We start from the raw sequence: 13,833 nt of genomic DNA, 5'->3' as shown, positions 1-13,833 counted from the left end.
CAACCTCAGGAGGCTAAAGAATTTTGGCTTGTCACCTAAAACCCTCACAAACTTTTAAAGATGCACAATTGAAAGCATCCTGTCGGGCTGTATCACCGCCTGGTACGGCAACTGCAGCACCCTATGTTTCAAGGAGGCCAAAAAGATCATCACCGACATCAACCACCTGAGCCACTGCCTGTTCCCCCCGCTATCATCCAGAAGGCGAGGTCAGTACAGGTGCATCAAAGATGGGACCGAGAGAGTGAAAAACAGCTTCTATCTCAAGGCCATCAGACTGTTAAACAGCCATCACTAGTACATTAGAGGCTGCTGCCAGTATGCATAGACTAGAAATCACTGGGCAGTTCAAGGAATAGAACACCAGTCACTTTAATAATGTTTACATATCTGGCATTACTCATCTCCAATGTACAGTTGTGGCCAAAAGTTTTGCGAATGACACAAATATACATTTTCACAAAGTCTGCTGCCTCAGTTTGTTTGATGGCAATTTGCATGTATACTCCAGAATGTTATGAAGAGTGATCAAATGAATTGCAATTAATTGCTAATTAATTCTTCTTAGCCATGCAAATGAACTGAATCCCTAAAAAACATGTCCACTGCAATTCAGCCCTGCCACAAAAGGACCAGCTGACATGTCAGTGATTCTCTCGTTAACGTGTGAGTGTTGACGAGGACAAGGTTGGAGATCACTCTGTCACGCTGATTGAGTTCGAATAACAGACTGGAAGCTTCAAAATGAGGGTGGTGTTTGGAATCATTTTTCTTGCTCTGTCTACCATGGTTACCTGCAAGGAAACACGTGCCGGTATCATTGCATTGCACAAAAAGGGCTTCACAGGCAAGGATATTGCTGTCAGTAAGATTGCACCTAAATCAACCATTTATCGGATCATCAAGAACTTCAAGGAGAGCGGTTCAATTGTTGTGAAGAAGGCTTCAGGGTGCCCAAGAAAGTCCAGCAAGCGCCAGGACCGTCTCCTAAAGTTGATTCAGCTGTGGGATCGGGGCATCACCAGTACAGAGCTTGCTCAGGAATGGCAGCAGGCAGGTGTGAGTGCATCTGCACGCACAGTGAGGTGAAGACATTTGGAGGATGGCCTGGTTATTCTTGACAAAGGGCAGCAATCAAGCCACTTCTCTCCAGGAAAAACATCAGGCACAGACTGATTTTCTGCAAAAGGTACAGTGATTGGACTGCTGACGACTGGGGTAAAGTCATTTTCCTGTGTCATGCCAATAGTAAAGCATCCTGAGACCATTCATGTGTGGGGTTGCTTCTCAGCCAAGGGAGTGGGCTCACTCACAATTTTGCCTAAGAACACAGCCATGAATAAAGAATGGTACCAACACATCCTCCGAGAGCAACTTCTCCCAACCATCCAGGAACAGTTTGGTGACGAACAATGCCTTTCTCAGCATGATGGAACACCTTGCCATAAGGAAAAAGTGATAAGTGGCTTGGGGAACAAAACATAGATATTTTGGGTCCATGGCCAGGAGACTCCCCAGACCCTAATCCCATTGAGAACTTGTGGTCAATCCTCAAGAGGTGGGTGGACAAACAAAAACCCACAAATTCTGACAAACTCCAAGCATTGATTTTGCAAGAATGGGTTGCCATCCGTCAGGATGTGGCCCAGAAGTTAATTGATAGCATGCCAGGGCAGATTTTAGAGGTCTTGAAAAAGAAGGGTCAACACTGCAAATATTGACTCTTTGCCTCAACTTCATGTAATTGTCAATAAAAGCCTTTGACACTTATGAAATGCTTGTAATTATACTTCAGTATTCTATAGTAACATCTGACAAAAATATCTAAAGACACTGAGGCAGCAGACTTTGTGAAAATTAATATTTGTGTCATTCTCAAAACTTTTGGCCATGACTGTATATACTGTATTCTATACTATTCTACGGTAGCTTAGTCGGTTCCACTCTGACATTGCTCGTCCATATGTATAAACTCTTAATTCATTCCTACTTAGGTTTGTGTGTATTGGGTAAATGTTGTGTAATTTGTTAGATATTACTGCACTGTCAGAGCTAGAAGCACAAGCATTTCGCTACACCCGCAATAACATCTGCTAATCACGTGTATGTGACCAATAAAATTTGATTTGATTTGGGTATGACGCTACAAGCTTGGCACACCTGTATTTGGGGAGTTTCTCCCATTCTTCTCTGCAGATCCTCTCAAGCTCTGTCAAGTTGGATGGGGAGCATCGCTGCACAGCTATTTTCAGGTCTCTCCAGAGATGTTCGATCAGGCTCTGGCTGGGCCACTCAAGGACTTTCAGAGACTTGTCCCGATGCCACTCCTGCCTTGTCTTAGCTGTATAATTGGGGTCGTTGTCCTGTTGGAAGGTGAACCTCTCATCAAGAAGCTCTCCGTACTTGGCTCTGTTCATCTTTCCCTCGATCCTGACTAGTGTCCCAGTACCTGCCACTGAAAAATATCCCCATAGCATGATGCTGCCACCACCATGCTTCACTGTAGGGATGGTTGCAGATTTCCTCCAGATGTTAAGATTGGCATTCAGGCCAAAGAGTTCAATCTTGGTTTCATCAGACCAGAAAATCTCGATTCTCATGGTCTGAGAATCCTTTAGATGTCTTTTGGCAAACTCCAAGCGGGCTGTCATGTGCCTTTTACTGAAGAGTGGCTTCCGTCTGGCCACTACCATAACGGCCTGATTGGTGGAGTGCTGCAGAGATGGTTGTCCTTCTGGAAGGTTCTCCACAGAGGAACTCTGGAGCTCTGTCAGAGTGATCATCGGGTTCTTGGTCACCTCCCTGACCGACCAAGGCCCTTCTCCCCCGATTGCTCAGCTCTAGGAAGTGTCTTGGTGGTTCCAAACTTCTTCCAGGTAAGAATTATGGAGGCCACTGTGTTCTTGGGGACCTTCAATGCTGCAGACATTTTTTGGCACCCTTCCCCAGATCTGTGCCTTGTCACAATCCTGTCTCGGAGCTCTACGGACAATTCCTTCTACCTCATGGCTTGGTTTTTGCTCTGACATGCACTGCCAACTGTGGGACCTTTATATAGACAGGTGTGTGCCTTTCCAAATCATGTCTAATCAATTGAATTTACCACAGGTGGACTCCAATCAAGTTGTAGAAACATCTCAAGGATGATCAATGGAAACAGGATGCACCTGAGCTCAGTTTCGAGTATCATAGCAAAGTGTCTGAATAGTTATGTAAATAAGTTATTTCTGTTTTTTTTTATTTTAAATACATTTGCCAAATTTCTAAAAACGTGTTTTTGCTTTTGTCATTATGGTGTGTTGTGTGTAGATTGATGAAAAGAAATAATGTAATTTAGAATAAGGCTGCAATGGTAACAAAATGTGAAAAAAGGGAAGGGTTCTGAATACTTTCCGAATGTACTGTATGTCAGTCAAAGACACTCATATTGTAACACAATTTGGTACACATGTTGCTAACACTGTCAAGACTCAACATATGCGAGAACAATCATGTTTATCTCTTGGTCTGTATGAAATTTGTCACACATGCTCAGGGATATGAGTCTAGCTAACCCACACGATATCTCAAACACCACTGGACTGACTTTTACGAAACTCGGGTGAATGATGCGTCTTGCGATAGACATCCGATATGTACATCATTCGTGGGGGACAACATGTTTACTGTTTCCTTGTTTTGGATTGAAAAGGTCTAGGTAGACTAGCAACCTGAAGTTTGAATATATACCAAATTTGATCACATTCACATTTTTCCTTAACACAAAAAATGGGCCTATTTTAGGCTTTAAATACCTAGTGTAGGCTATAAATATTTTAACGCTACCACTTTGTTTCCCCTGGCCATAGGGGATCCGAGCGTATAGGCTTCTCTGGGCTATCTGCAGCTGTGGTTGTTATCTGTTGATCATATTGAAGCACAGATTAATTGTGCATGATTAGATAAATCATGTGGCAAATCAGTCTAAACAACAGTACTTTTTTCTGCTTTTCAACGCTTTTGTGTCAAAAGTGCTTAGGCAAATGTCAGCTAGCCGTACGTTTGCCAGCAGCCCTGCTGTGCTGATCTCTGCAATAAGAATATATGGAAATCGGCACACAATGCTACAAATTAAGAAACGTATCCTATATGTAAGCTCTATCTCTATCTAAATATTTAGATAGTACTGACATTAAAAATTATTATTATGTATTATTATTACTACATATCATCATTCATGATATTCATTCAACTGAGTTAGTTTCCCCATGTGTTTATTTGTGTAATAAATAACTAGTCTCTGAGTTGGAGTACTATGTCAGGCCTTACCTAAAAACAGACTGTTAGAATTACAGTCTGACTGAAGCAGAAGTCTTTACAAGTCAGAATGTTGAATATAATAAAATGTTAACCTACTCTACCAGTTGTACATGCTGTTGGTCCTTTTGGCGGTAGCAGGTGGAGATGAGTAAACAAGATTTTCCAGTGGATACCCTTGTTCGCCCAACTTTTTACAGCACCAGTAGGTTCTGTAGCATCGCTTATTTTCCATCTCTTGCAATACGTAAATAATAACCGAATGTAACCAAACATAGTCAACTGAAACACACCCACTGGCAATCAGCTGGAAGTGTTTGGAGCCATATTGTGCAAGTGTTTGTCACATGTGGATTGCATCAGTATTGAAAATAAAAACCGGAAATACAAACTGATATACAAACCACTGTACTGAAGGTTAGGTTGATAACGCTTCCCTGTAGATATTTTGTATCAGATTAACCCAGACATAGGGACAAAATCTGCATTGTTCAACATTTGTTCAACATTCTAACTTGTTCAAGAATGCTGAACCCACATGTTAGACGAGAGAGTGAGTATTTCACTCTTGGATTCTAAAAGGCTACATCAGGCACACTTCTCTCTAAAATAGGTCCACTTCTCAGTAAGTAAGGAATGTGGAAAGAGCCTCCCTTGCAGAAGGAAGATGGCGGAGAGGTGGTGGGGTGTTGGACGAAGGCCACTGTGGGGAAGATGGCGAAAAAGGAAATAAGGAAGAAAGTGGAGTATATTCTGACTAAATGAGTGGGGGATTACACAGGCCTTCTGAAATATCTGGTGAAGGAGAAGATGATGAACAAGAAAAAAAGGAGAGACAGAATATTTTTTGAGTGAATATGGAATGGAGGATTGCACAGAATTTTTGGAAGAGCTTGGGAGGAATTGGGACAGGATGAGAGTGAGGATACATTTAAATGTAGTTGCAGGTGCAGTGATGACTGCCGAGAAGAAGTTGAGTGTAGAGGGAAGTAGTGTGGTGAGGAAAGTCAGCGTCAAGTGCAAAAACAGGGATACAGTGCCTTGCGAAAGTATTCGGCCCCCTTGAACTTTGCAACCTTTTGCCACATTTCAGGCTTCAAACATAAAGATATAAAACTGTATTTTTTTGTGAAGAATCAACAACAAGTGAGACACAATCATGAAGTGGAACGACATTTATTGGATATTTCAAACTTTTTGAACAAATCAAAAACTGAAAAATTGGGCGTGCAAAATTATTCAGCCCCTTTACTTTCAGTGCAGCAAACTCTCTCCAGAAGTTCAGTGAGGATCTCTGAATGATCCAATGCTGACCTGATAAATACAATCCACCTGTGTGTAATCAAGTCTCTGTATAAATGCACCTGCACTGTGATAGTCTCAGAGGTCCGTTAAAAGCGCAGAGAGCATCATGAAGAACAAGGAACACACCAGGCAGGTCCGAGATACTGTTGTGAAGAAGTTTAAAGCCGGATTTGGATACAAAAAGATTTCCCAAGCTTTAAACATCCCAAGGAGCACTGTGCAAGCGATAATATTGAAATGGAAGGAGTATCAGACCACTGCAAATCTACCAAGACCTGGCCGTCCCTCTAAACCTTCAGCTCATACAAGGAGAAGACTGATCAGAGATGCAGCCAAGAGGCCCATGATCACTCTGGATGAACTGCAGAGATCTACAGCTGAGGTGGGAGACTCTGTCCATAGGACAACAATCAGTTGTATATTGCACAAATCTGGCCTTTATGGAAGAGTGGCAAGAAGAAAGCCATTTCTTAAAGATATCCATAAAAAGTGTTGTTTAAAGTTTGCCACAAGCCACCTGGGAGACACACCAAACATGTGGAAGAAGGTGCTCTGGTCAGATGAAACCAAAATTGAACTTTTTGGCAACAATGCAAAACGTTATGTTTGGCGTAAAAGCAACACAGCTGAACACACCATCCCCACTGTCAAACATGGTGGTGGCAGCATCATGGTTTGGGCCTGCTTTTCTTCAGCAGGGACAGGGAAGATGGTTAAAAGTGATGGGAAGATGGATGGAGCCAAATACAGGACCATTCTGGAAGAAAACCTGATGGAGTCTGCAAAAGACCTGAGACTGGGACGGAGATTTGTCTTCCAACAAGACAATGATCCAAAACATAAAGCAAAATCTACAATGGAATGGTTCAAAAATAAACATATCCAGGTGTTAGAATGGCCAAGTCAAAGTCCAGACCTGAATCCAATCGAGAATCTGTGGAAAGAACTGAAAACTGCTGTTCACAAATGCTCTCCATCCAACCTCACTGAGCTCGAGCTGTTTTGCAAGGAGGAATGGGAAAAAATGTCAGTCTCTCGATGTGCAAAACTGATAAAGACATACCCCAAGCGACTTACAGCTGTAATCGCAGCAAAAGGTGGCGCTACAAAGTATTAACTTAAGGGGGCTGAATAATTTTGCACGCCCAATTTTTCAGTTTTTGATTTGTTAAAAAAGTTTTAAATATCCAATAAATGTCGTTCCACTTCATGATTGTGTCCCACTTGTTGTTGATTCTTCACAAAAAAATACAGTTTTTCTTTCGCAAGGCACTGTATGTGCTCCAGTAGTTCAGAGATGGAACTTGTTGAGTGTGATTGCCGAGTTTGGGCCTAGTCCCAAGGAAGATCAGGATGATTTTGGCCCAGTGGGAATGAGATTTGTAGAGATAATGGATACTTGGGCATATTGGGCATATTACAGCAGTGTGTAGAAGGGAGATGTTAGTTGTACTGCAGAAATGTATCTTAATTCACAGAAAATAGAGAGAAGAGAAGTACTTGGGATTGTGAAAATTTACTGCAGAACAGCTGCAGTAGGTGTTGAGTGGTAATGATATCCTCTCAGACCTGGTCTGGAGTAGGTCTAGGTGGGGTTAAATAGTGGATGGGTGGTGTTTTTTTTTTTTAGATGGGGCTAATATGTGGTTGGGTAATTTTCCTTATCCTTTTCCTAATTTTGTGTCTAAGATTATAATGTAGGTATGTCGTGAAAGGCCTCGCACACCAGTACAGTAGGTGGCGGTGTTTGCACCTAAATGTTGGATGCGATCCGCCAACCAAATCCCAAAGAAGAAGCAGTAAGTAAATCAGCAGGGGACAAGGGGAGTGAGAACATCACTGGTTATACTCCGAGGAGATTTTGTTCTAGAATGACCGCGTGTGTTTGCAGTGTAAACAGCACGTTAGCGAGAAATGTCATTGAATGTTCGTTATATTGGGAATCTATATATCTACCAAGATTAAATAAATTAGTGCACCGTTTGGATTAAGCACTTGTTCAACATGGTGAGTTCTGGTTAAACAAGACGCGACTTTGTAGCCAGCTAACGACTTTCCAGACCGCGGCAGGGTTCGACTCATGCCACCAGGTTTACATCCTTGCTTTCACCAGACAACTTTGTCGACACAACTGGAAGCTAGACTACAAACGTCTCTAAAATCGCCAACAAATTGAATGTCGTGACATTTGCTGATAAGGAAAACAAGTAGCTAGCTAACTATTAAAGTTGGCGTCATATCTAGCTAGTTAAGTTAGTTACATTTCAAATGTTCCTGTTGTGCATCTAGCTGAAGCTAACGGTGCGTTAGCCAGGTAACTAGCTACAATTTGCGCTGCTAGTTGCTAACTACCTAACCAGCCACTTGACGAATCACTTGATGATTTACAGATTTAAAACAACATTTAGACAGTCACGCACACCAACATATGGAATATTAGCGATATTGGAGCTCTTTTGTTGGTGAAATGGGGCCTGACACTGCTAGGCCAACTAGATAAAATTGCCAATGTCACTGTAAACGGTGTTGGTAGTACAGTAGACGGCCTAGTAATGTTATTACTAAATGCTCGTAGTAACGGTAACTTGGTTACAACTTTCGCATGTGTCAACGTCAAATTTTTCTCAAGCTTTTTCTACTAGTTGTATAAGATTTCAAGTTGGCATATTCACTTTAACAGCAGTTACGTTACGGTACCAAAAACGACCTTAAATAAAAAGGCATACTTACTGTAATTTAGCTAGCTATATCAAGCCCTGTTTACTGTACTTTAGCCAGCTAACTAAATTTACAGTAATTAGGCCCTGTTCTAGCTAGCTAAAATACAGGAAGTAGGCCTTTTATTATTTGACGGTAGTTTTTGGGACCGTAACTGCTGTTAAAGTGAATATTTGTACTTGACACCTCCAAGTGTTTAGGGTTTTGGGCCAAGTAACCGAAAGGTTGCAAGATTGAATCCCTGAGCTAACAAGGTAAACATATTTCGATCTGCCCCGGATCAAGGCAGTTAAACCACTGTTCCTAGGCCGTCATTGTAAAATAAGAATTTGTTCTTAACTGGCTTGCCTAGTTAAATAAAAAATAATCTCAAACTGTGGTTTCAAACCATGGTGTTTGAGACAAAGTAAGCTTTCGGCCCAGGGGCAGACCTTGAAGTGCCTGTCTTCTGCCAGTTTTCTCACCTCCCGGCCAGGGTTTCACACCCAACTCAATGGGATTGTTTATGTTGGATAAGGCTTCCTGGGGTACTTGTTTCTTGAATGGGAACTTGTGACCTTGCTGTACTATCCACTTAACTATTGTGACTGCTCAGCCAAATCCCAGTGTCACAAACATTTACCAGTTTGTAGCACCAAATACATTTCTACAGATTTGATTTAGGCGGCCAATGCTGCTCATTGATAAAGTGGATGTGTGTCAGCAGAACCAACGAGTTCATTGTCCTCAAAGGAGTACATTCTTGCATGTTGGATGTCAAATGATCACAAGGTCTAGCAACACTCTCATCTTGTCCCTTGTAGATGAGCATGTGCCGTTGGTGCACGTCATTGGGTGACGATGTTGCAAAACTGCTCCAGAGGTACTGTGCTGTGTCTTGGTTAGCAGAGGATGAGGAGGCAGTCAACGAGAAGGCGGCACTCAACGATGACCTCGATAAGTGCCTGGAGTGTGTGGTAGCGTACCATCGGGCGAAGGAGGAGTTACCTGGACTGCACCGGGTAAGGATGAACCAAACAGTGGTTGCTCAACTGAAAGTTTTGTGTTATACTGCGTGACTTCAAAGTAATTTGTGGTTTAGTACGGTACTCTGCATCACTACTTCATTGCTCCAGACCAGCGCAAGGGGGAGTTAGAGCACGGATTATGATTTTGGGTCCCAAGGTGCTACTTTGTCGAACTGACAGTGAATTGGCGACATAAACCAAATAGAAACTGATAATCGTGCGTGTCTTCAAAATTGAATTTCAATTTCTGAATGAGGATGGAGGTGATTGAATTTAGAACAATACTGTAATAATTGCTAATCCTCTGTCCTGCAGCTCACCCAGATAAATACACATTTTTTTAAAATAAAATGTTAGTCACATGTGCCAAATATGGCAGGTGTAGACCTTATAGTGAAATGCTTACGTACGATCCCCTAACCAACAGTGTGGTTTAAAAAAATATGGATAAAAATGAGAAGTAATTAGAGCAGCAGTAAAAAAAATATTATTTGCACACATGCATACAGGGGGGTGTCGGTTAGTTGAGGTAGTATGTACATGTAGGTAGAGTTATTAAAGTGACTATGCATAGATGGCAACAGAGATTGGCAGTGGTGAAGGGAGGGGGTGGCAATGCAAATAGTCTGGGTTGCCATTTGACAAGATGTTCAGGAGTCTTATGGCTTGAGGGTAGAAGCTGTTTAGAAGCCTCTTGGACCTAGACTTGGTGCTCTGGTACCGCTTGCCGTGTGGTAGCAGAGAGAAGTCTATGACTAGGGTGGCTGTAGTCTTTGACCATTTTTAGGACCTTCCTCTGACACCGCCTGAAAAAGAGGTCCTGGAGGACAGGAAGCTTGGCCATGGTTGATGTACCGGGTAGTTCACACTACCCTTGTAGTGCCGTGCGGTCGGAGGCTGAGCAGTTACCATACCAGGCAGTGATGCAACCAGTCAGGATGCTCTCGATGGTGCAGCTGGATAACCTTTTGAGGATCTGAGGAACCATGTCAGATCTTTTCAGTCTCCTGAGGGGGAATAGGATTTGTCGTGTCCGCTTCACAACTGTCATGGTGTGCTTGGACCATGTTAGTTTGTTGGTGATGTGGACACCAAGGAACTTGAAGCTCTCAACCTGATCCACTGCAGCCCTGTCAATGAGAATGGGGGCATGCTCAGTCCTGAGGGGCCCCTGTGTTGAGGATCAGCGTGACGGATGTGTTGTTACCTACCCTTACCACCTGGGGGCGGCCCGTCAGGAAGTCCAGGATCCAGTTGCAGAGGGAGGTGTTTAGTCCCACGGTCCTTAGCTTTTTGATGTGCTTTGAGGACACTATGGTGTTGAACGCTAAGCTGTAGTCAATGAATAGCATTCTCACATTGGTTTTCCTTTTGTCCAGGTGGGAAAGGGCAGTGTGGAGTGCAATAGACTTCATCATCTGTGGATTTGTTGGGGCAGTATGCAAATTGGAGTGGGTCTAGGGTTTCTGGGATAATGGTGTTGTGAGCCATGACCAGCCTTTCAAAGCACTTCATGGCTACAGACGTGAGTGCTACGGGTCGGTAGTCATTTAGTGTTCTTGGGCACATGGACAATGGTGGTCTGCTTAAAACATGTTGGTATTGCAGACTCGGACAGGGTGAGGTTGAAGAATGTCAGTGAAGACACTTACTAGTTGGTCAGTACACGTCCTAGTAATCCGTCTGGTCCTGCGGCCTTGTGAATGACCTGTCTAAAGGTCTTGCTCATATCGGCTGCGGAGAGCGTGATCACACAGTCTCCCGGTACAGTTGGTGCTCTCATGCATGTTTCAGTGTTATTTGCCTCAAGTGAGCATAGAAGTAGTTTAGCTCCTTCGGTAGGCTCGTGTCACTGGGCAGCTCTCGGCTGTGCTTCCCTTCTGTCTAATGGTTTGCAGGCCCTGCCACATCCGACGAGCCTCAGAGCCGGTGTCGTACGACTCGATCTTAGTCCTGTATTGATGCTTTGGCTGTTTGATGGTTCTTCGGAGGGCACAGCAGGATTTCTTATAAGCTTCCGGGTTAGAGTCCCGCTCCTTGAAAGCGGCAGCTCTAGCCTTTAGCTCAGTGCGGATGCTGCCTGTAATCCATGGCTTCTGGTTGGGGTATGTACTAGAGGTCGACCAATTTGGATTTTTCAATACGGATTATTGGAGGAGCAAAAAAAAAAACTGATACCGATTAATCGGCAGATTTATATATATATGTATATATGTATATGTATTAATGACAATTACAACAACATTGAATGAACACTTATTTGAATTTAGTATAATACATCAATAAAATCAATTTGTTCTCGAATATGTAATAAAACATGTTCAATTTGGTTTAAATAATGTGAAAACAGTGTTGGAGGAGAAAGTAAGAGCAATATCTGCCATGTAAAAAAGCTAACGTTTAAGTTCCTTGCTCAGAACATGAGAACATATGAAAGCTGGTGGTTCCTTTTAAAACACGAGTCTAAAATATTCCCAGCTAAGAAGTTTTAGGTTGTAGTTATTATAGGAATTTATAGGACAATTTCTCTTTACCATTGTATTTCATATACCTTTGACTATTGGATGTTCTTATAGGCACTATAGTATTGCCAGCCTTATCTCGGGAGTTCATAGGCTTGAAGTCATTAACAGCGCTGCGCTTCAAGCACTGCGAAGAGCTGCTGGCACACGTAGGAAAGTGCTGTTTGAGTGAATGCTTACGAGCCTGCTGCTGCCTACCACCGCTCAGTCAGACTGCTCTATCAAATCATAGACTTAATTATAATATAATAAACACACAGAAATACAAGCCGTAGTTTCCGAATTTGACCACATTAATGACCTATTATTTTGAGAAAACAACTTTTATTCTTTCAGTGAAATACAGAACCGTTACGTATTTTATTGAATGGGTGGCATCCCTAAATCTAAATATTGCTGTTACATTGCACAACCTTCAATGTCATGTCATAATTATGTACAATTTGGGCAAATTAGTTTGAAACGAGCCAGGCGGCCCAAACTGTTGCACATACCCCGACTCTGCTTGCAATGAACGCAAGAGAAGTGACACAATTTCCCTAGTTAATATTGCCTGCTAACATTAATTTCTTTTTACTAAATATGCAGGTTTTAAAACATATACTTCTGTGTATTGATTTTAAGAAAGGCATTGATGTTTATGGTTAGGTACATTCGTGCAATGTTTGCTTTTGTTAACTCATCCCCCGTTTGGCGAAGTAGGCTGTGATTCGATGATAAATTAACAGGCACAGCATTGAATATATGCAACGCAGGACAAGCTAGTTAACTACACATGGTTGATTTTACTAGGTTATGTGAAGATTGATTGTTTTTTATAAGATAAGTTTAATGCTAGCTAGCAACTTACCGTGGCACCTTACTGTACTCACGTAACAGGTGGTCAGCCTGCCACGCAGTGCTCGTGGAATGCATTGTAAACGACCAAACTGTTACAGACGTATATCCATCCTGCCCTGCCTATCTAAGGTCTTCGAAAGCTAAGTCAACAAACAGGTCACTGACCATCTCGAATCCCACCGTACCTTCTCCGCTGTGCAATCTGGTTTCCGAGCCGGTTACGGGTGCACCTCAGCCACGCTCAAGGTACTAAACGATATCATAACCGCCATCGATAAAAGACAGTACTGTGCAGCCGTCTTCATCGACCTTGCCAAGGCTTTCGACTCTGTCAATCACCATATTCATATCGGCAGACTCAGTAGCCTCGATTTTTCTGATGACTGCCTTGCCTGAGTCGGCTTTCTATTCCGCAACAAAGCCTCCTTCACTCACGCTGCCAAATTTACCCTAGTAAAACTGACTATCCTACCGATCCTCGACCTAGGCGATGTCATCTACAAAATAGCTTCCAATACTCTACTCAGCAAACTGGATGCAGTTTATCACAGTGCCATCCGTTTTGTTACTAAAGCACCGGCTCGCCCTCGCTACATATTCGTCGCCAGACCTACTGGCTCCAGGTCATCTACAAGTCCATGCTAGGTAAAGCTCCGCCTTACCTCAGTTCACTGGTCACGATGGCAACACCCACCCTTAGTTCGCGCTCTTGCAGGTGTATCTCACTGATCATCCCTAAAGCCAACACCTCATTTGGCCGCCTTTCGTTCCAGTTCTCTGCTGCCTGTGACTGGAACGAATTGCAAAAATCGCTGAAGTTGGATACTTTTCTCTCCCTCACCAACTTCAAACATCTGCTATCTGAGCAGCTAACCGATCGCTGCTGCTGTACATAGTCTAACGGTAAATAGCCCACCCAATTTTACCTACCTCATCCCCATAATGTTTTATATTTATTTACTTTTCTGCTCTTTTGCACACCTGTACATGACCATCTGATCATTTATCACTCCAGTGTTAATCTGCTAAATTGTAATTATTCTCCTACCTCATGCCTTTTGCACACAATGTATATAGACTTTCTTTTTTTTTCTACTGTGTTATTGACTTGTTAATTGTTTACTCCATGTGTAACTCTGTTGTCT

General features: G+C 42.7%; 1 protein-coding gene across 1 annotated transcript in view; it reads left to right on the top strand.

Moving 5' to 3' along the window:
• The first annotated feature begins 7,397 nt into the window (after positions 1 to 7,397).
• The window catches only part of setx (senataxin), a 69,234-nt gene continuing 62,798 nt past the window's right edge, over positions 7,398 to 13,833 (top strand). The window contains exons 1-2 of the mRNA XM_021601888.2: positions 7,398 to 7,608; positions 9,123 to 9,320. Coding sequence (XP_021457563.2) covers positions 7,606 to 7,608; positions 9,123 to 9,320 — 201 coding nt within the window. The 5' untranslated portion in view covers positions 7,398 to 7,605. The remainder of the gene's footprint in view (positions 7,609 to 9,122; positions 9,321 to 13,833) is intronic.

The sequence above is a fragment of the Oncorhynchus mykiss genome, chromosome 5 (assembly GCF_013265735.2).
Source record: "Oncorhynchus mykiss isolate Arlee chromosome 5, USDA_OmykA_1.1, whole genome shotgun sequence".
NCBI classification, from domain to species: Eukaryota; Metazoa; Chordata; class Actinopteri; order Salmoniformes; family Salmonidae; genus Oncorhynchus; species Oncorhynchus mykiss.
The sequence above is the reverse complement of the archived record's forward strand: the minus strand, read 5'-3'. Positions and strand labels throughout refer to the sequence as shown.